Source organism: Plectropomus leopardus, chromosome 6 (genome assembly GCF_008729295.1).
Source record: "Plectropomus leopardus isolate mb chromosome 6, YSFRI_Pleo_2.0, whole genome shotgun sequence".
Lineage (NCBI taxonomy): Eukaryota > Metazoa > Chordata > Actinopteri > Perciformes > Serranidae > Plectropomus > Plectropomus leopardus.
The window spans coordinates 26000802-26024437 of record NC_056468.1 but is presented as its reverse complement, the minus strand read 5'-3'; the positions used below and the strand labels follow the sequence as shown (position 1 = coordinate 26024437).

General features: G+C 38.0%; 1 protein-coding gene across 1 annotated transcript in view; it reads left to right on the top strand.

The window, feature by feature from the left end:
• The first annotated feature begins 2592 nt into the window (after positions 1-2592).
• msh3 (mutS homolog 3 (E. coli)) overlaps positions 2593-23636 on the top strand; it is a 55281-nt gene continuing 34237 nt past the window's right edge. Inside the window, exons 1-13 of the mRNA XM_042488342.1 lie at positions 2593-2833; positions 3337-3445; positions 4533-4831; positions 5386-5610; positions 6103-6219; positions 6310-6427; positions 6927-7066; positions 7639-7805; positions 12614-12723; positions 14259-14373; positions 14915-14999; positions 18107-18216; positions 22030-22162. Of these exons, the coding sequence (XP_042344276.1) occupies positions 2681-2833; positions 3337-3445; positions 4533-4831; positions 5386-5610; positions 6103-6219; positions 6310-6427; positions 6927-7066; positions 7639-7805; positions 12614-12723; positions 14259-14373; positions 14915-14999; positions 18107-18216; positions 22030-22162 (1881 nt within the window). The 5' untranslated portion in view covers positions 2593-2680. The remainder of the gene's footprint in view (positions 2834-3336; positions 3446-4532; positions 4832-5385; positions 5611-6102; positions 6220-6309; positions 6428-6926; positions 7067-7638; positions 7806-12613; positions 12724-14258; positions 14374-14914; positions 15000-18106; positions 18217-22029; positions 22163-23636) is intronic.

Here is a 23636-nt window from a genome sequence, read left to right as displayed (position 1 = left end):
ATTAACAAATATAAGGATATATATTTTTAATCTCATCCCTAATTTCCTGTCTTGACAAACACAGACAAAGCACTTTCACTTCCTTCTCGTGGTTCTTTAAATAACATTTTTAAAGGAAATAAGCAAAAACAAATCCTTAGGCATTCTGTCACCAGAACAAATAAAGCTCTAGATAAAAAAATCAGCAGAGAGAGGGGACATGAAGTAATGAAAAGAGAAGTGTAAGTCAAATGGAAACTTTGACCCATTAGCCACTCTCTGACCAGTCTAGACAGTGTCATCACTTTGACATGGGACGAAAAGTCTGGTTAGAATAAGGATGGAATGGGTTAATGTTATTTAGTCACATAAAAGTGGTGTCTTCTGTGTGCAATTCATCTAACTCAAATCATTTTAGTCCTTAAAATGCTAATTCTTCCCCTGACATTACTGCCTTCTTCTCCCCGCATCCACCTCATATGTCTGCATATGAGAGGTGATAGCCAATCAGAAAGCTTGTTACATCCCATTATATTGTCTTGTATTGTTTTATCAGCACAAGGCCTAAAATGTCACAGAACGGCTAAATTCAGAGGCCAAAAGCATAAGCTAAATGACTAAGGAAATAAAAACATTTACCAGGAAAAGGAAAAGGTGGAGAAAATGCAAATGCAAATGGGAAAGGAAATTGCCCTTTTAAATGCCTGATTAAAATCTGTATTCTTAATGCAATATGTGAATCCAGTTATTTGATACTCTTTTTCAAACTGCATTCTGAAATACAGTTGTAAATACCATTATTTATTTATTAATTCATTAAAGTATCTTGAAATGATGTACTTACTAGCTGCTTTATTGAATTGCCCATTAAAGAATCAAATAATAGATTACTTTGTAATTTTTTACTCAATTTATTTACAGAGTCATAATTAATTTACAAGTATTTATTAATGTCTGTTGTATCTGTATAATTAGTTATTAATTAATGAAATACTTTGGTATTATTTCTGTGACACTTGTGGTCCTCCACAGCAAGCACAAAGGTGGACTGAAATCTAAAAGATAAGAATCTCTCAGAGGACAGGCTGCGGGAGACTTTGTATGAGTGGTTTTGTATAGCAGCTGCTATATAACTACATAACATGTCCAATGATTCATTGTGATGATGATGGGACACAGCAGCATCTCCTAATGGACTGTTACAGAGCCCTGGACATCTGGGATCTTTGATGGTCAATGTTATAAATCTGTCATGTATTGTAATACGGAAGATGAATTGCAATCTGTGTTGTGTGTTTTTATGTTATAGAAAACAAGATTTGCTATTGTTACTCAGCAGAGAGAGGTACCTGTTGACCTCCATAATTCATGGAACATACTGGACTTACAAACTATCAGCATTTTATAACAATTTATCATTGACTAAATTTACACCTTTGGATGTTTGCACTTGGCATTGGTTTGCACTTTATTTTATATTGTTGTATATTGTTTGTGATCTTGCAGTAAAATTTCAATAAAGATCTTCAAGAACGCAGATGTGGAGGTGTTAAAATCCTGTGCTTGAGTTTGTCTACCGGACTAGTTCACATGATATTGGGTTTTAACAATGATAGATGGCACATTCGCTCATGTATGTTTTAGAAGCATATTTTTCATCTGCAGTTCATGAATTTTTTATTTTTTAAATTGTACAGTCAAAAGGGCATATCATATGACCTAATGAATACAGATTAAAGCATTAACATCCCTGAGCAAACTACAGAATAAATAATAATTCACTTTTTTAAAAATTCACTTTTTTTTGTAGCCCATAGAATTGTCTTTTTAGAAATGCAGGGCTTGCAATTAAAAAGCCACAAATTTGAATGAAATATTTTGCCTAAATAATTACATTATTAATTCCAGACCCTGCTTTCTTGCTTTCCAGTTGGAGACCAAACTTTGTATATTTTAAAAAATAATTTAGAATAATAATATTTTTATTATATCAACAGAAGTTGACCAATATTGAAAAAGTCCCCAAAGGTCTTTGTTTAACTACAAGAAAAAAAAAAAGGAAATACAAATATTCAAATCTAGATTGAATGTTTAGTGTATTATGTATGTGTAAATCTTGTCCAATTTTTATTCATCATTTTATTTTACTACATTGTCTTTTGTATATAGCTTTATTTTTTAAGGTTTTGATTTAACACATACAAGAGACTTTACAATTGTATATGTGAAACAATAATCTGTTGGACAAACAAACAGCAAAAATATCGCAACTGTAACAAGTGTAAATTAAAATTATTATTAATGATAATAAATAACAACAAAATAATAATGATAATAATAATAATAATAATAATAATAATAATAATAATAATAATAATAATAATAATAATAATAATAATAATAATAATAATAATAATAATAGATAAAACAATGTAACAGGAGCAATAACTGATAACAACTGTAGAACAAAACAGAAATAATTGGTTTAATTTTGAAAAAATGTAACCGGAAACATTGTCACGTTCTGATTGGCCTGACACTATTTTCGTCATTTACGCGCCAGCGTGATCTCAGCACATGCGCCGCTGTGTTTTGAAAAGCCGGGCAGCCAAAGCCTCTCTCTGTACTGTTTTGCTTCGCGTGTGCACAGATTTCTCCACATTTATGTCATGATGCATCCGATTTAAGGGCAAGTTAAAACATGCCGAAGTCTGTGAAGAAGTCGTGCACCAGTCAGACCTCCATCAGCAGTTATTTCGGAGGACTGAGCAGCAGCAGCAGCAGCAGCAGCAGCTCAAACACTCAGAGTGGGATCAACCAAAATCCTGCTAAGCACCAGCTTTTGAGAGGCAAGGTTAGTGTGCTCCATTGCACTCACCTCACACATAAACTCATGCTAAGAGCAGATATACTGGCATTCAACCCGTTTTGTCATTTCCTCCATTAGCGTCTTACAATGTGGTTATTTCTTTTAATCTCATTTTTTATCTGCTTAAATGAGGTTAATTCTCTTTCCCGCATTGTATTTACTTATTTTTGAAATTTAATTTCGAAACTTGCACCCTCATATGTTGTTGTACACATTACTATTTTTATTATTGTGCTTAAATATTCTTCTCCATTGTGGTCTCAATTTTGGTTATATCTTAAGGGAGCAGGGGAGGGGCTACATGGGTTTCTGACATCTTGTTTTATTTTATTCTGTAAACCTTTTTAATTTGGGAAAATCTTTGTGCTTAAGCTTGGAAATTTCTATATAAATAAAGATTATTATTATTATTATTATTATTATTGTAGTTGTTGGTATAGACTTATTTCAGTGCTAGTAACTAAACCTCAACTGCTTTTGTCCCGCAGAAGAAACTCTCCCCTGATGACGATTTTGGATTGCCATCAAAACGAGCTAAGCCTCAGGCACACGTGGAGGATTTGGACTGTCAACCAGCATCCGGTCAGAGCACTGAAGGTGAGTGTGAGCACCTCAAACAGAACATTTCCTCTTTGCTCTCACACGTCACCCACGAAAAGCTTCACATCTCTCCAAACAGCGTGTGCAGTAATGCTAAATCCTCCAGGTGATCTATCCAGGTGATGGTTTCAGATATCTTTTATCGGTCTCATTAACTGCTAATAATCAAAGCAAAGGGCCGGGGCTGGGATTGAACTCGTGGCCGCTGCGGCGAGGACACAGCCTCTGTACACTGAGCCACCAGGCGCCTGGGTTGTTTGAATTTAAATAAACACATCAAGTTATTATATTAACTTTGTACTGTTTATTTAAAAAATGACTAATAAATCCACATTGTATGTTGTGATGATTGTTTGACTTTATGATCTATGGATGCACTGCTGCTTGTTTTTGAACTTGTAAGTTGCCTATTAATAACATGTATTATCCAATCCAAATTAATTTATAAAACACATTTAAAAACAACAGAGGTGAACAAAGTGCTGTACACCAATGAACAGATAAAACATGACATAAATAACATAAAACAGGACATAAAAAAATATACAAAAAGGCAATAAAACCACAAGATAAAACCACAAGCTGGCAACTGTCATACAGGGTCTGAGAAGGCCATGGAGGTAAAAATGGGTTTTTATATGAGATTTAAACACAGGCAAGGAGGAGGAAAGATTTAGTATTAATATTATTGTTATATGAAATTTAATTAATCAATAGGCTATGCTGTCAGAATATATGCAATATGTTGCTATGAGCATTGATTGAGGAAAAATGCATTTTGGTATTGTTTGAAATATAGTTTATGCTGTTGTTTTTTTTCAATTAACAATTAATCAGTAGTTAATTCTACCAATAATCGATTGAGGAATGTGAGTATGATTTGCAAACCTAACGTGGACTGATGTGACATGATGTTAGTGTGACAAATTAGTGATTAAATGGAGGAGAAAATCATCCTGAGTCCACTTAAGTTAAGATTATGTATGAAAATATTAAATATTTACTATTTTATTTGGGATTTCCTTTCATGTGATATATTGTATAAGTTAAAGTCACACTCTACTTGTTTTTCTTCTCAATCCAGAGAAGACGCTAACAACGAGCCGAGGAGCAGCCGTGCTCTGCTCGTCCACCTTGGAGAAGCTGAAAGGCTTCAGCTGCTCGGCTGAGCTCAGCGTCGGACAGAGTGACACTCAGAGGGGAGAAAAGAGGGCAGATGGGGCTGTCAGTAAAACCCAGAACCAAGGGAGCAGCGTTTTACCTCCTCTGGACGTTACAGATCAACACAGGCGTAAAAAAGGACAACAGACAGAGGAGGAGTGTGAGGATGACGAGGAGGAGGTCGAAGAAATGGAGAGTTCAGTTCTGGCTGCTTCAAAACAGGTACACAGTGTATACATGTCGACTCCATCACATCACGGTCATCAGAGGATGTGTTATCCCCATAGTGTCTATGAGCACCATTGAAGCTGACCTCTGACCTTTTGAGAGGAGGGCAAGAAAAAAGTCAGTTTGGCCATATGACAGGATGGGCTAGAGTTTGAGCTGTGGGGAGTTTCATAATTGTTTCGTAAATAAAAGGTGAAAATATTGATTGGCAAATCCTTTTCAACCTGTATTTAATTAAATGCAGCACAAAGAACACGCGCATGTTTGCTTTTTGCAATTCAGATTTTGATGCCTGCAGCACCACGTTCCAAAAAAAAAGCCAAGACAGAAGCATGTTTACCACTGATACCCCTTTTCCACCAACATGGAACTGGTTCACTTCCAGCCGAGTTAGTGATATGCAGTATTAGGACATGAATATTTGCAAATAAAGAGAGAGAAAGAAGGAGAGAGGAGCTCAGTGTATCATAGGAAGTCCTCCCTGAGAGGGGAACAGTTTTCACTGAACAGACAAAGAGTGATTCAATATGTTTTGTTTTCTGTTGTAGGAGTTCCGCTTGTCTCAGTTTGCCAAAACAGGAAGAGGAGGAGGAGGGGGAGGAAGGAGCGGCGTGCAAAGTTCTGCGTCTGACTCTAGCGGCCCCTCCAGGCGCTCAAAGAGTGTCTACACCCCCCTGGAACAGCAGGTCATCCAGCTGAAACAGCAGCATAAGGATGTGCTGCTGGCTGTGGAGTGTGGATACAAGTACAGGTTCTTTGGAGAGGATGCAGAGGTGAGAACTGAAACTGTGAAAGAAAAGTAACAATATCAATCCAAAATATATCACTTCTGTTACTGTGTGAAAGTCATGTTTTAATGCTGGCTAAAGGATATTTTCAGACATTGTTAATGCCTTGTTAAAGCATGTCACCTCTATCTTCTTTGGTAATGTATCGCTAAATAATGCATATTTATAATTCATTTATTTTATTTGATAGTGACGATGCATTTAGTTCCAATACAGAGTAGAAACTGATGTGTTGCACAGAGAGTTTTAACTATTGCCAAATTTTTAACTCTCTTCCCTAATTTAGTGAATAGGAAACAATGATGTTGTTTCCTCTGATTGCCACTGATTTATAAATGCTAAGATAAAAACATGAAACTTACACGCCAGCAGTTTATCTAAATTCAGAATTTCCCTGGACTGCTTTATCAAAAACTAATTTGCCTGAACTTTCAACTTGGCCCTTCTTGCAAATGTCATCTTTATGTGTGTAAACAGATTGCTGCAAAAGAGCTGAATATCATCTGTCACCTGGATCATAACTTCATGACCTGCAGTATCCCCACGCACCGTTTGTTTGTTCACGTCAGGCGGTTGGTGTCTCATGGACACAAGGTATGAAATATATCTTGTTTATTGTTGGTGTTTAGAAGCCGTTAGAGTCACGATGTTTCTTATCGCAATGTTATTGTCTTTCATTGCTAGGTTGGTGTGGTAAAGCAGACGGAGACGTCTGCGATCAAGGCGTCAGGGGCCAATAGGAACGCTCTGTTCGCTCGTCAGCTGAGTGCTCTGTACACCAAGTCCACTCTGGTGGGAGAGGGTATCCTTAAACGCTGTGAATGTCTGTGTGAGTGTGAGATTGTCAACTTAGACCGTATTTTTGCAAATTTTTGTGTCTGTGACTAATGGGAACATCAAAATTGGTCCAGTATTAAGTGAGACGGCTTTAGCTGGCAGCTGCAAAACTGGCTATGTTACAGTACATATTATTTTTAGGACTTTAATGTATTTTTTTGTTTTTGTTTTTGTAATTTACTTTTATTTTTATGGCTTACTTTAGGGTTTTCCTGTACCTTTTTAATTCTTTTTTTACATTTTTTTTTTACTAATTTCTTGCTAATCTTTGGGCCACATTTTGTTAAGTTGCTTATTGCCTTCTTCCCATGTTTTTGAGATAAAGCAAGACAAGTTGCTAACCCAAACCCTCAACAACATGGGGAAATACAGTCTAGGTTGAAAAATATCAAAGTTACCCTTTAAAGCAACCTTTTCTATTTCTTGTATCCAAAGTGGTGTCCTTAACAGATTTTTTTTTTGAGACGTGAATCCGGTCTGCAGACTGGGGGGTGTGGAGGAGGAAGGCTGTGGTGACGTAGTGTCGGATCCTCCTGACAGCTTCCTGCTGTGCATCAGTGAGAACTGGGACAAACTGAAGAAGCAGCTCACTGTGGGACTGGTGGTGAGTCTGATGAGTGCTAATTCTTAAAAACTATGGATTCATTCATTTTCTGAAGAAAAGCATCTCTGTGTGCAATGAAACTTTTATTAAAAACAGGGTTCCCACGGTCATGGAAAATCTGGAAAAGTTGTGGAATCATGGAAGTTTTAAATGTCATTGAAAGTTTTGCAAAAATCATGGAATTTTGTTATGTGTAATGGAATTGTTAAAGTAATCTTCCTTTGATAATTTACTGTAACATAACCGCAAATTGATTTTCTGAAGTTGTCGATGTAAAGTAACTCCACTATGGGCTGGATGTATGACAACATTTGTTTAACGTCGTGTACGTTTCTTCATTTTTCTCTCTGCATTCATTCTCTCCCTCAGTATCTGCTAGTTGGCAAGAAGAAAAAATATTATGAGTCCTTGAAAAGTCATGGAACAGTTTTGAAATTGTGTCCATGTAAATGTTTGGGAACCCATGTAAATTAATTTAAACTCTTAAGTAAATGAACTGTGTGAAGACTTTAATTCATAGAAACGTAACGACCAATGTGTGCGTTAATTAAATGCATGTGTTTTGTATGCAGGCGGTACAGCCCGGCACAGGAGACGTGTTACTAGACTCTTTCCCTGATGGTCAGTCTCGCTCTGAGCTGGAGAGTCGTGTCCTAAAGATCAACCCTGTGGAGATCCTGGTGCCCTCTGACCTCTCCGAGCAAACCAGCAGACTCCTGCAGAGCATCGCCAATGCCAGGTAATGTGCTGTCAGGCCAGTAGGGGGCAGTCTGCGCTCATTTACTACATGAGAGTTCATTCTCTGTGTTTATGAGTTTAGTTTACTTCATTCTGAGGGATTGTGTTTCGATTTCCCCCGGCGGGTAGACAGTTGTTTTGTCTGGAGCTCTCTGGGCTCCATCTGAATGAGGGAATCAATGCAGGCTCATTGTGAGTTTATGTGGTAATGGCCCTCAGCTCGCTGGTTTCCACCGCAGGGCTAAACAGTTTCCAACCGGGATCCAACCAGGGCTTGTTCATTTTAAAAATGAAAAAAAAAACCAAAACATTTTAATAATAATAGTTTTAGAAAGACACGTGTTTGTCAGATGATGTATTAAGTTTGTTTCGTTGATCAAATGTGTAAAGCAGTTATAAATGCTTAAAAAAAGTTAATAAAAGTTACAGTTAATAAAAGTTGGCCCTGAAGGCCCCAGCAGGCTCTAGTGATGATAAATGTATTTGTGAGGCTTCAGAAGTTTCTACTCGGGGCCAAAGAAATAAACTTCTTTGCTATTTTTCCAAACTAAAGTCACTGAAAAGTCTGACTGAGGAAGCTAAAGATAAACATGGGTATAAAAACCTATAGTTTTACAATGTACCTCACAGTCACTTCACAATATTTGCAATGCAGAAAATAATTGTTAGTGGATGCTATTACACAGAAAAGTGGAGGAAAAAGTATTCAGACTAATATTATCAACACCATCATGGAAGAATACTGCCATACAAGTAAAGGTATAACATTTAAAATATGACTTTGCTAAATATTTTAGGTGTTAAAGTGCAAGTAATGGAAGGATAGGTTTATTTTTTCGAGCCCTTCTTAAAACAATATTGAGAGTGCCCCCTGAACATTGGAACAAAAAGTCCTGCTCGCTGTAGTTATTCTCTCTGTTCATACTTTTATGCATGTTGTAAAAAGTGATGAAGTGAAATGTAAGTAATGTGAACAAAATTCACAGTCCTTGTTCTGTGCAAAAAAATGTTTACCTATTTATTGAGGTTTTGATTAAGGCAGCTGTAACTACTCAAATTAAGACAAACTGTACAGGCATATGTGGAAAACAAAGTTCTCTTTAAAAATTCAGCGTTACACAGGGGGAGGAAGTATTGTGAAGTATTCCCTCAATGGCCAATATGAACAGAAAGAATTTCTACAGCCAGCAAAACCCTCTTTAAATGTTTTATTTAAGAAAACAGACTTTAAAAAAAATTGAGTGCATCTTTTAAGCACGTCACTGAGTATTCACATTCAATGTATCATCGTCATTTCAAATGATCACAGACATCTTCAGCGGTCAAATCATCCCAGTGTTTAGCTCAGCGAAGGTACACGAGGTACAACAGGGAGTCGTCAGCTTTTATGTCGGACTAACAAGCTTCAGGCGAGACTCTGCTGCAAAAGCAGACATCAGTTTAATGCACGCAGGCTGCTGTGTGAACCAGCAGATCAAAAAGAGCTAAATAGTTGTTATTTGTTGGTTGGCTGACTAACATGGTCAGCGACAGCTACTGCTGAACTGATGTAATCCAGAAACCTGTTGCCTCCCAACATGCTGCCATTCGCCGGCAGTCCGCAGCCAGCATGTTGACACCAGTGAGGACGGGGTCCTCTGGAGGCTGCTTGTGATCGCGTTATGTTCTGAAAATTAAATGAGGGAGTGGGAGGGATGAGATAAGAGGGGGATGGTTGGATAAATGGGAGAGATGTCTGCTACTTTTTGTTCTTTACTCCTTCATTACATACATTTCTCATTACTTTACTACTTTCTTTCCTTCCCCCCCATTCCCTTAATCCCTCTGTTTCAATTTCATTCTGGAAAATTTGGTTCATTTGTATTCTTTGTTGCTCCCCCTCCTCCTATTTTTCAGCTGTCCGTGTTGAGTGATCATAGCGGAGATGGACCTGTAAAGGCCAGTCCAATTATTGTGTTTGAACAGCACTGCTCTCTAGCGCTGTGCTCATCAGAGACAAGACTCTTCTCAATTTGCAGCCTGTATCATACAAATACAGGGAAGCTTTGTCAGTTCAGCTCAGACAGAAAATTCATATTCACACAGGCGGGTTACAGATCGCTACTAGTGGCGACCTCCCTGGATATTTTTCTTTTTTCTTTTTGTTTTTTTCCACAAAAATGATTTATCGGTTTAAACAAGTGACTCTTAACATGCATACAATATTTTTAATTTGATTTTGTGCATATTGGTACTGTTTACAATAAGATCCCACCCAGGTGAGCATTTAAAACAGGATTTTTCTGGCCGCTGACGTTAGCTCGACAGCCTCCATGTCTCTGGGGTGGGCTGACGAGACGGGCCCCTTGGCAACGGGAGGTATGTGTGTCCATGGAGCGGCAGGTAATTAGTCCCTGGGAGGTTGGTAGCAGCTAGGTGCAGTATTGGCTGCTTTACTCATCCACAGCCTGGAGTCATGAGTCAGGATCAGAGCAGTGACGGGGATTAGAGCGACTGGAAAAGCTCGCTGACTGATGTTGTTAACAAAAATGTTCTCGCTTTTTCAAAGATTTTAAGTCGGTGAATGACACTTTCACTCACAAGTTAAAGTTACATCCTGGGAACATGGTGAGACAGTCGTCATATGTTCACACACACACACACACACACACACACACACACACACACACACACACACACACATCAGAAGACATAATTTGTGTGTTTTATGTGTGTGTGTGTGTGTGTGGTTTTAAACAACCACTCTCTTAGCTGTGTATTCACCCCACAGCAATAGAGCCTGTTTACACCTGGTATTAACATATGTATTTGGTGATCTGATTATAAGTGATCTAGAGTGTATCTAGAGTGACCACTTGTCGTATCTCACTTCCCCGCTCTATATGAATTAAACAAGTGAATCTTTGCATTTTTGTCAAGCAGCAACGCTTCGAGGCAAATGCAGAAGTCCCTAAGCTGCAGTTTATCAATATGCCAATTTAGGCCGACTTCAGAACAGAATAAATCCCCATAGACCTCCATGTTAATACAAACATGTTTACGGCCTTGTACAACAAACAGTTTTAGTCTCTTTGGCTTATTTAAACATTCACAACAACTGTATGGAGGGTGAATATTTATATAACTCAACTGTTTATTGTTTATTAAGGCCCAAAGTTATGCATATTTAGCACCTCACTCCTTCACAGCTCCACCCTTTAGGCCAAATATGGTCATCTCTGGCTCCAAAAACCAAGATGGCAACGGCCAAATGGGCTTCACAATGGCAATCCATAATACAGATGATGATGTCATGGTTGACACATCCGTTATTTGTACAGTCTATGTTGTTTTTAACCGGTAGTGGTATAGACAAACTTCAAGCATTACTGTTTGAAATGAGTAAAATCTTATTTAGTTGTAGAGTTGTATGCAACGTATTGATTCACAGCCCCTCTTTGCCACGCTCTCTCTCCGTCTCTGTTTATCATTTTATCATGAGACAAGTGCCGCTTGAAGACTAAAGCTGCAGGATTTTGAGCTCCAAGCAGGTGACACATACAGTGATAGGACTAACTGTTAACCTTTCACAAAAATAGCTTCCTAACGGTCTTTAACAAGTTTAGCAACAGAGTTGATTCACCGATGGTCTGAGTTTGTTGGAACAGTTCAACAGCTGCTGCTGTGTTAGCTCGTGCTAACTGAGCAGATGCTGAACTGACTGTCCACCAGGAGCAGAGTGGCTTCAGAGACGGTCTTTCAGCTCTTCATCTGTGGGATTCATAGATTTGAACCAACAAACGTTAGATCAGGAAGGATGTCATTCAGTCAAAGTAGGTGATTGTTTAATATGGCCACTCAGAACATACTCATCAAGTACCTTGATCTGTTGTGCTCATTGACCTTTGATGTCTGAGTCGCAACATCTCTGACTTAACCTTTAGCCATCCTTGATTTTGATTATCACTATTAAATTTCTCTGGATGTTTGAAAAAAAAACAAACAAAGTCTGCATAATGTAAAGCACCCTTAACCCAAAAAACAAAAAGAAAAAATCCACTAACATGATTGTTGGGGTTTGTATTAAATGTAATTTCATTGTTGTGACAACCAAAAAAATTCAGTTCACAATGCTATGTCATGTCAGGGTTTTGCAGAAATACTTCGGTGTACCCTTCTGTCCCTGGATCAATACCAGCAGTTGTTGCCGTTCTTGTAAACCTCGTAGTATGGCTGAATTGACTGGTTAAATGATTAATGGTTGTTCGTGCGCCTCTGGAACAATATGCGGTCTATTGATCACTTTTATCTTTGCTCCCGCTCTGACCAGTGACTGAAGTGAGAGATGATGATCTCTCTATGTGTGGGTGTATGTGTGTGTATAAGCATTAGGAAACGGAAGAAAGAAAATGCTCCAGCACTGCGTCCAGAGCCACGTGTTTTGCCTTGGTTGCCCTGGAAACAACAGAACGGACAAAGCAACTGAGTCCTTGAAAGCAGCAACGCTGAGCGAGTGAATGGAGCAGTAGAGAGATGCGATGGAGCAACAGGAAGATGCAGGGAAAGTGTGTGTGTGTGTGTGTGTGTGTGTGTGTGTGTGTGTGTCTGTGTGTCTGTGTGTGTGTGTGTCTGTGTGTGTGTGTGTCTGTGTGTGTGTGTGTAAGTTGAACAAAAGGACGGTTGGAGCATGCAGTGTTGCTGAGTCTAATATTTCTCACAGTCAGGAAAATTATCAGATATTGGATGTTGTCTTTTCTTCATTTGTGTGTCCTCACAGTTACAAGCACCACTGACCTCTTGAATCAGTGCTGTCATGTTGTTCCCCTCCAGTGCTCAGGCTGATGACCGAGTGAGAGTTGAGAAGAGGGACAGCGCTCAGTTTGAGTTCACCTCTGCAATGAACACAGCGACTGAGTTCTACTGCCACACCCAGGAGAAAGGTGTGTTTGTTTCTGCCTCATTTCTTTTTAGTCTTTTACTTCATATTCCCTGAAGTTGCTTATATATTCTCCTTAGGCCTCATTCACTGACCGCTCTGAAGAGCCTTCTTAAAACCATCTGACGCAGTTTCACTTAGATTCTGATATCCACCAATGTTTTCTTACCTGGGATTTGTTTTTAGGAAAGAGCAGAATCTATGCACACCCAAGAGCACACTTACACACATTTTATTTGTGCAAAATAATGTGTTATTGTGTTTTCTTTATTTCTTCAGTCATATATTATCATATGATTTAAATTACAGTAAAAACTTTATATTAGTTTTTAATTTTTAATTTTTGTCACTAGGGGTTTACAGATTATCGGCCTGACCGATTATTGAGACAGATACTTGACATTTTGGCAATTATCTGTATCAGCTCTTTATTTTAATGATCCCGAATAATATTAGTCAACTAAAAAGTGCAAACAAAGTGTAAGCATTGGAGGATTGTTTACTACGACCTATTTGTATTTTTATTTTTTTTGACTAAAATTTTCACTTGACTTCATAAAAAAAAAAAAAGATGCTGGGAGCTCGTTGTATATGATGTTGAAAGTTTCCGTTTTGAGTAAACATTCGATAAAGGCCTTTAAACAAAGTTTTTGTAGAGTTTGTTACATTACAGATTATAAATATTGACTGAAAGATTTTCATTTTTGTTGTAAGTGCATATTGATTCGAAATGTCGGTTATTTGTCTCAATAGCTACTAATAATCTGTATTGACATTGGTTCTGTCTTCCTCTTTGTTGTCTTCATTGTCTTCTTGGTCATCATTGTTGTCTTATTTGTCCTCCTCTGCATAGTCTTTGTCTTCTTCATCATCTATGTTGTCTTCTCAGTCGTCGTTCGTTTTTGTAATCAGCTTCTTTGTCCTCTTTGTTGACTTCATTGGCGTTATCGTCATTTTTGTCTGCGTTGTCTTTGTCTTCATCTTTGTCATGTTCATTGTCTTCTTCTTGCCTTCTTCTATATCCTGTTAGTCTTCTTCTTTGTCTTCTTCTTCACTACAGAGGTGTTTTTTTCTTTTTTCATGTTTCCGGTGCTCTTTCACCCTCTATGGACCTTTGTTTTGGCATTTTCCTCCTCCTTCATCCTCTTCTTCTTCTCATCATCCTGCTTCTTCTTCAGTTACCGTGTGTGCACCTGGCCCAGCAGTCTCATGGCATGTTAAAGGGATTTGCGGGGTGGTTACCTATGGTAGTTAAGAGTGACTGGCACACGCTATGAATTTACAAGGACAATGGGATTCACAATGTTAAGAGCAAAGGTGTGAAAAATTCTGCTTCTAAAGAGTCCGTCATGAACCTAATGTAGACTTTAACTATAAATTTTAGAAAAAAAATGAAGAAGATATTGGTGAATGAGGCCCAATGAGACCAAGATAGCCATTCAGCCGTAACACTCTGGATGTTTCTGAGCAGTGGGCCTGTGAGTCATGGCTGTGTTTTATCTGTAAAATGTGGCATGTTTGTGTGTCTGTGCCCTCCAGGCTCTCGCTCTCTGTCAAGTGTAGCATCCTTGGAGAGTCCACTGATCTGCTGTCTGGGGCCGCTCATCCAGTACCTCCAAGAATTCAACCTAGAAAGAGTTCTTCAGAGTGAAAGGTACACACACACACACACACACACACACACACACACACACACAGACACACACACACACACACACAGAGGCTACAATTTATTATCCAGTGTTCCAGCTGGTCATTGAAAACCTGGTCAGAGCTAAAACAATTACTCAGTTACTCGAATAGGCATTCAGCCATAAGATAATTGCCCAATATTTTAATCTTTTCATTTTTTTAAACAAAAATAGTAAAAACAAATGCCAAATATTCTCTCAGATGAGAGATTTTGCAGCTTTGCTTTGTTATGTATCACTCAGACTGAAGGATTAGTTGATTTTTCCAAAAAGATAATCAGTAGATACATTTTTAGTTGCAGCCCTAATCATAGGATTAAGGTTTACAGGAATGTAATACAATGTATTTCACACTTTTGTAGCTTTAAAATTCAGCTTTTAGCCCTTTTTTTTCTCCATGTACATTTTTGCTGCGAACTGCAACTTTTACAAGCCAAGAAGGAAGAACAGTTTTCTGTCAAATGTCGATTTGATTTATAGAAATACATTTTTCACTCAATGCAGCTCATTCAAGCGTCTCTCCTGTGAGTCGGAGAATATGATCCTCAGTGCCGCCACCCTAAGGAACCTAGAGATCCTCTGCAATCAGGTAAAAGCACGTCCCAGCCGGCAGTCATGGCAACTGGTCAGGCGTAATTATGATGGGCAGGGGTCTGTCTGGATGATAAATGGTTTACACTGCACCGTACTTTGTAATTCTCCAGTGTACACTCATTGCCAAACAGAACATCTCCACTTTATCTCAAGTCTCAAGTGTGTGAAGGGAGGTCATGTTGCAGGTCTTTACAAGCAAAGTGCCAGTCAGTTGCATGTCTTTAAGGTCTTTAAATGCTGATCATTAAAGTGATACAGCATGTGGAAATTTTCCTTTAATAACATTGTTAGTATTGTATGTACACAGCTGTGACCAAGTCATTTTATAAATAAGCCTAATCTTTGCATTTTTGGTTATCTTGTTCAGATGGCACTAAGACGATGTCTTCTCCTCTAGCGTCACCTTGAGGTTGATTTGAAGCCGTTACATCAAAAACACCAGACTAAATTGAGAAAAACAGTCATTTTACTCCACCAAACAGCAGAGTTCCAGGTCTGCCGCTGCCTCGATCAGCTGTTGTGTACAGTAAAATTTAGTAAATTTTCAAATATATTGTACAATTGAACTGATGTTGATTTAAAAAAAATATGTTACTGTTACGATTGAAAATGACAAAAGACTTAAAAAAAGTCTGCTGAATCTACATATCTCTGCAGTTCAAAAGAGTTGACAGTTTTCTACCTGGAAGTGATTTCTAATGTCAGCGTCATTTCATGGTGATCCGGACTCTAGTGTGGCAGCATTATGGGAAGCTAGACTCCTGTGTGTGAGTGTAGAAAAAACTGTAACTGAGATGGAAAGTGGTTCCTTCATAAAGAAGTCATGGAAAAGTTTAGAAATTTTGTCTGAAAATGTGTGGGAACTGTGATTTTTAATGAGATATCTCAACAACTGTTTGATGGATTGCTGTGAAATATCACGTCGTCTATCACTTTGGTTTATGACTAAATATCTAAAATATTAATGACATTCCCATCAGCCTCGTCATGTTTTTGGACATCAGATTCATTCTTCATCGTCCACTATGGAGGAAATTTTCTCTCATAGTCTGTGCAATCAGACACTCAAAATAAGTAACACACATGAACGAACAAGAACAGCACAACACAGGACTATTAAAACAGTGGTTTCTAACTGGTGAGTCGCAGGTCCGAACATGTCAACTTTGTAAAAAAAATACATTTCATTTTGAAATACAGTGTATTTCCAGCACAGTGCTTTTGTTTTAAAGGGCCATTTCCTGCTGTGCAGCAACAATTTTACTGCCCTGTTGTTGGTATTATTTGGCGAATTAACATGCTGTGCCTTTGCAGCGATTTTATGTCACCAATCACTTTTTTCACTTTTTTAGTTGCACTGCTCTTTATTGACTAAGTCTTAGGTAATTGCACTTTATTTTTAGAAAAGTTTTTATTTCTTTGTGTTCTAAGCCCACATGTTGTACATTCTGTGAAATAAAATTGAATATGTGGTAATTTATCTTTTGTGTGGACCTTGAACTAATCTGGACCCTGTGGCTGGACCAGTTGGGAACCACTCTATTACAGTAGATATTTTTCCATTAACCCTGAAATTGTGAATATAAAATACACCTAATGGAATCGTGTCAATTTTAAAAAAAGTGATATTTTGATTCGAAAAAGCTATATTTAGCAAAATTGCGATGGAAACACTTTTGGCTTTTATAGGTCACATGATGCCATGGCTATGCGCTTGTTTGAACTGGCTCCCTCTGACATGATGCAGCAGGAGATAAAAGGTTTTATTGCATTGCATAACTCTTCAAAAGTGGATCATCCGGATGTTTTGAATCTGCACTTCTTCTGTTAAATTGTGGACTATCACCTCCTAGAAGTCTCTCATACGTAACTGCTTCTACGTATAAGGGGCTTGCCTTTTCGTCATAGCAGGCATAACACGGCTACGGCGCCTTCAATTGGAAATAATGACGGCTAGTGCAGTGAAGGCAATAGAAATAATCCTGCTGATGTTTTAAACATCCATCGTCATTCTTCTTGAAATGTTATCATGAGAGGAAAAGTCACATAACATCACTCAGTGGAAACGCAGCCTTCTTGCAATTGTGTTTTATCGACATTTTAAGTTTTCCACAAATCTGTAATGAAAACCCGACTAGAGACCCCAGTCTGTTCAAGGCTGTGATGAGATTTCTTGCAGAGTAGTTGTCTGAATCTGTGGCCGCAGGGGAGAAGGGTAAAGCATGGGTTAAAGGGGTGGTGCTGGTTGTTTGCTATGATCAGTGCTCTGCAAGTGGTGACAGAGTCAATGAAGGCATTTGGGGGTTGGGGAGGCCAATTATTTTAGAAGATATATTGGTGATTTTCAGGAGCTTGTTTCTATCGGTGTGGTGGTGAAAAATCAGGAGGATGGGTTCAATATGTTCAATGCTAAAGACCGAGCATTGTCCTTTGATACATTGCTTTTTAAAAATATCGATTATAGCTTCAAGTGAAGTCTCCATTTTTGTGACGTATGGCTGACTCAAATCCAACTCTCAAGTCTTCTGTTTTTGAAGGAGACTGCTGAATGGAGGTGCATGTCAGTTATACTTCACTGCGCAGGTTTAAGAAGTTTGAACATGACGTTTGAAACATTCAGACAGACAGAGGAAGTTTTCCATTTTGGCAAGCTTTCACCAGATAACAGCCGGCCAGTTTGAAATATCATGCAGCTTAACAGGTAGATAGACAGCTTCCAAATATATAGTTTTTATACATGTTATAATTTTCCTGATTATGTCCATACAACTCATAATAACTCAATTTGCAGTCATGGTTGCACGAAAGCTGTCAGTGGTTGAGTTAAATTGTCAATCCTCCGATCACAAGAAAATATTTATTGACTAGCGAGGCTCTCTTTGGTGATGGCTCAAAAGTTCAGCACAACAGTGCTGCCGTAACGTGTGTCATATATGAAGTTCAAGCACACTTCAGGCCTTCTCACCCAACTGCTTGTGGTTTCCATCTTCTTATCAAATCTCACACTTATTACATCATAATATTTTTTCTGCCTGAACTTCGGCACTTTCAAAAGATACTTGTGTAAGCTGTGTTTTCTGTGTGTGTGTGATCTTTTGATAGACAGATGGTGGTGTGAAGGGCAGTCTGTTGTGGGTGTTGGACCACACACGCACTTCATTTGGGAGGAGACTGATGAGGAAGTGGGTGAGCCAGCCGCTCACAGACTCACAGTAAGTGCATCACAGCCTCTGACCTCTGACGAAGCTTGACTGTCAGTGCTGAACTCCGCTGATTCAGCATCTTTCCTTCACGTCTTGTCATTCAGTGTCACAGGGACAGACAATGACAGTGTAATCTGTGAGCACTTTCTTGCCCTGAATTAAGAGTCTTAGGCATTGCTTATGTCGCTTTAATATCAAATAAGATGACTGGTAGAGATTAAGAATTAATCGATCACTGGTTTTATGATAAACCCTGGAGAAATTCCAGACAGTTAGTAATACTGTGAGTAATTAATAAGTATTAATGATCATTAAAACTATGTTGGACATGGTGCTTACTACTGCTTTTTTGTTTGTCTGTTTTTTAAAAATAAAACCTGATGCATTTTTTTAGTACTTTTTGGAGAAATTACATTACAAACATTTTAAGAACACCATGATCAGGGATGTCCTGATCGAGCTTTAATGCCCCTAATCCCCTTCTAAGTCCTTTGAGTATCTGTCGATGCTGATACCTGAATCCTGATGTGATACATGTATTTGCCTGGATAATACAGCTGCACAATGCACACTTCAAGTACTTTAAACTCAATTAATCCAGTGTATATGCCTTACAGTTTAATAGCCCTGCAATGCAATACAAGAAAAAATATCTGCATCCACACAATGCCTTAAGGTTGTTTTTTTTTTTGTTTTTTTTTTTTACAAAATAAGAAAGTAAACAAACTGAAAATAGTTTTTACAGCTCTTATCACAGCTCCACTTAGTGCAGCATTTATTTTTTTTGACAAAATAACAAAGTAAACAAACTTATATGTGTCTAGTGTAGTGCTGTAATAACAGTGCAGAACACTATAAATGAGTGAAATAATCACAATTCCACTTCATAGTGGTGTTATAGCTGAACTTTAACATTCCCAGTCACAACAAATAAACATTGGTCCCAGTTTTGCGTATTACTGCATTAAAGTAAAACTCGTTCACTAAAAATGAACAAAAACTTAAATTCCACTTTAATTGGTGAAAAAAATCAGTTTCTACTTATTGGAAAAGCAGCTTTACAATAAAACCTGAATATGTGCCACAAATCGTGCATTCTCAAAGTAACCGATACTGATCAGTTACAAATTGTGTTGATCATGCCCGACTCTGATCCTTTAGATCTGATCAGGATGTCCTTAGCTCTGATAATAATAATAACAGTGATCATTTTTGGTCACTATTATGGGTACATGAAATTCTCCTTTCATCTCTTGTAGAAATGGGATAAATTCCAGTGTACAAGTTACAAGCGTACACCTCATCCGAAATCTCTAGATGGTTGAGTGATTACAGTGTGTCATGCGTTGACAAAAATAAAATACTGTACATTGTTAATATGACATTATATCCATTAAATCTGACGTTTAGTACCTGAGACTTTGGCTAACATGACGGTTCGTAAGGTTTTTATCAGGGTCATTGTCATGGCACGATCATGTTGATGTGACATGGTTGCAGCATTGTTCCAAGGCCGTTCACTCGCCTTCCAAAAGCTCCTCTCATTACACGATCTGGTAATTTTTAAGGTAAGAGATGTTAGCTAGAGTCATGTGTTTTTAGTATTTTTCAAGCAGCCTTGCTGCAAATAAAATTCCCTCTTGTGGGACTAAAAAGATTTGAAATGAACTGACCTGACAGCCTTTGGTCTGTCAGTCTCAGCACAGGAACACAGCCTTCAGGTCAGAGGCAGTGCTTCTTTCTCAAGCTAACTTTGGGCAAATTAGACTTCCAGGACCGTGCAGCTTTGGATTCACTTTATTGTGTCAGTGGGACAGAGAGCAGACTTGCACAATGACTGTAATGTTGTTATTTGAATGATTAAATCCAATGTCAGGACCAGAAATAATAGAAACAACTAGTGAAAGGCAGTATTCTCTGATTTTGATAAAGTAACATAAAATAATATTTATTTTTTTCATGTTTGAAATAACGTAATGACTGAAATCACTTTAAAATAAGCCGGCATTGTTGGAGGGGATGTAAGACAGCGGCCACAATATGATCACTATTTTTCTCCAAGCGGAGCAGCTGTTCCTCCTGTCGAAAACACTGCAGAGTGAAAACACACATAAAAAGCGTTCTGGAGGCGCTCTCCCTAAATAAAAACACTGAAACTGACTCACAGCACCTCAACTACAAACCACCTCTCAGTTATATTATTTCAGCACTGTTCCAGTTCTTTTCTCTGAACAGTAATTTTATTATCCATGTATTGATTGCGTGCGTATTTTTGTCTGTGGCCCTCTCCCTCCCACAGAGCAGGGATTATAGCTGTGGAATGGGCACTGCTCTCAGATTATGCAGACAGCTCCTCTGCAGAATTTCAACATCAATAAAACCCAGATTACACGCAGGCACATTAATTCCAAGACACACAGTGCAACAGCACCACATGACACAAACACTCATGCACATACACACACGCACACAATAAACATGCATGATTGAGTGTGAGTTTGATGTCCATTTTATTACATAACTGTGCTTTACTTTTTCTGCTTTTTTCGGTCCATTTTTGTCTAATGTTTCAATCCACAGAATAAGTTTGTACTCATGTCATTAATGGGATGTGTTTTCACAGGTTATGTGTAATTTAGACACAAGTCATCAGTTTTTTTTTTAACACTTTAAACTCTGATACATTGAAACATGAAAGATGCAAGCTCACATTATAAAAGTACAAAACTGCAGCCTCATCCAACACCAGAAAGGATACCATAAAGATCCTGTAAACTAATGGAAAAATATCACATAGATGGTTGGCTTTAAAGGCATTTGGTGCTCCACCTACCAAATGACCTCTTTAATATCAGTAACTTACCCTGTTTATCATTTATTTTGTGAAGAAATTTTTGTTTTTTTAAAATGCTTTAATTAATTAAACAAAGTGTCAAAAAATGGAGAAAATTCTCAGTAAATTGAAGTCACAGGGGTTTACGTGTAACAACAGCAAAACTATTTCAAAACATCTGTCAAGAGACTCTCACACATCATGAGCAGTATAATCCATGTGTCTTTTCTCCAGTTATATGGTCAGTACTTCCCAAACAGACAGCTCCTTCTGATGAGAACTGAACTGAAAGTGAAACTTATCAAATACTCTCTTCAAAACCAGACTCCAGTGACAAAAACTGTAATTTTACCTCATTTACCAACATGGGAGCTGCTGGTGTACCGCTGCATTAATCGGTCAGTAAGTTTGTGTTATTGTGTGACTTTGGTGAATTTGAAATAACTCTTTAAAACATCAAAGTCGCACAATAACATACATAAAGTACTGATTGAGGCAGCAGTATACCAGCATCTCCCGTGTTCAGTGAGGTAAAATTACTGTTTTAGTTAGTGGAGTCTGGCTTTGAAAAGAGCATAAATAGATTTTCGTATTTGGATAAATGAGACTTGGATTATACTGCACAGGTTGTGTGAGAGTTTGTAAACAGATGATTTGATACAGTTTTGCTTTCATTAAACGTGAAACCATTTTACTTCAATTCATACAGAATTTTCTCAGTTTTTGGCTTCTTTGTTCAAAATGGAGGCATACAGGAAAGATTTGTTCTCTTAATAAATTCCTTGCAACATGTGGTGAGTAACTGATATGCAGATTGTCTTTTAGGGGGTGAGGTATTCCTTTATATTGGTTGGGCTACTTCCAAACCTCAGCACGTCACATTTGGCATTTATTTCAATGAAGTCCAATTTAGTTCTCCAAATAAGACCATATTTTTGCTGAGGATTTTTGCACACTGCCTTCTTTGCTTTTCTCTCATGAACACACAGGTCTATCTCAGAGAGGCAGGATGCCGTGCAGGAGATCCTGGAGTCGCACTCTCTCACTTTAAATTCCATCAAATCCCTGCTGTCGCATTTACCCGACCTGGAGAGAGGCATCTGCAGCATATACCACAAAAAGGTAAGAAAAGAAGCATGAAAAAAGACACACACACCTCTTACCCCTTGGATATGATCCTTTTCTCACTACCTTGGTATTTTTGAGGAGAACTGGGAATCATTGCTGTCGGTTATGATAACATTTAACAACCACATTGAGGTTAGATCTGTGGGCGTAGTGACCATTTAAAACTGCTGGGAAAAAAAAACACTCAAACAAAGGCGCTGACAAAAGCAAATCTCCCTTTTCTTACTCTTTTGCATAAAAATGAAAAACAATTTTATCTCTCTCCCTCTGTTTTATGACGTGCCTCTTGATTAACGGCAGGGAGCAGTCGCCTCAGTGGCACTTACCTGATTGTCTGACACAATCTCATTTCCCATCGGACCCATTTTTGAAATGTCAGATGGCTTCATCCCACCTGTGTGTGTGTGTGTGTGTGTGTGCACGTGTGTGTGTGTGTGAGCGTGTGTGTGTGTGTGTCTGTGTTGTACAGAGATGAGAGAGGCACTCTGATCTGAGCTCATGATCAACTTTCTGACTCCTTCATATATTGTTAAAAGAAAACGATCAAATGTCACCGAACACACACAAATACACACACACAACACACACAGGGGCTTTAATTGTCATTTTGCCCATCTGTAGATAAATGTGCCTGTGTGTAATGGCCTGTGTCTCGATGGCTCCATTGACATAATGGGTGGTAGGGCATACTTATGGTCTCCAGTCGCTGTCTGTTTGGGTTCATGAAAGAGCATCACGGGGGACCATTAAAACTGCAGCATGTGATTAATGCCATAAACTACTGTCAGTGTGACTCTCATTAACCTTTCATGACTTGTTTCTATACTGTGACATCACTAATGGTAATTTGAAGTCAATATAATCTACGATATTGATCTTCCAAGATATTTCCATTGCGAGCATTAATGAACGATTCACTTGATTTCATCTTAAAGGTCCAGTGTGTAAAATTTTGCGGGCATCTGTTTGCAGAAATGGTGGATGATGTTCATAATTATGTTTTCATTACTTTATAATCACCTGTTTCTGTTACCTTAGAATGAGCCATTAATATCTACATATTAGTATGCCATGTTTTCTACAGCAGCCCAAACCCAACAGATCAGTCAGTGGCTCTCGATATGGCCATTCACTCACTGTCGATCACTGTAGTTCTTCTGTGTGCAATCTGCAATCTCACTACTAGATGCAAATAAATCCTACACAAAATCCTATTTAATATAATTTAATTTAATTATACTTTATTTTATTTTTTATTTTGTTCTGTTTTCTTATTTTCTTTTATTTTCTTTTCCTTTCTTTTCTTATTTTTTTTATTAATTTGTAATACAATTAATAATAACAATACTTTATATTATTAATTATTATTATCATTTTGATTATTTATTGTGGAATTCAAATCTCCCATGTTTCACTGTATTTATGTTTAAAGCTTCTGCATTGAGGAAACATTAAACAGTATCTGCTC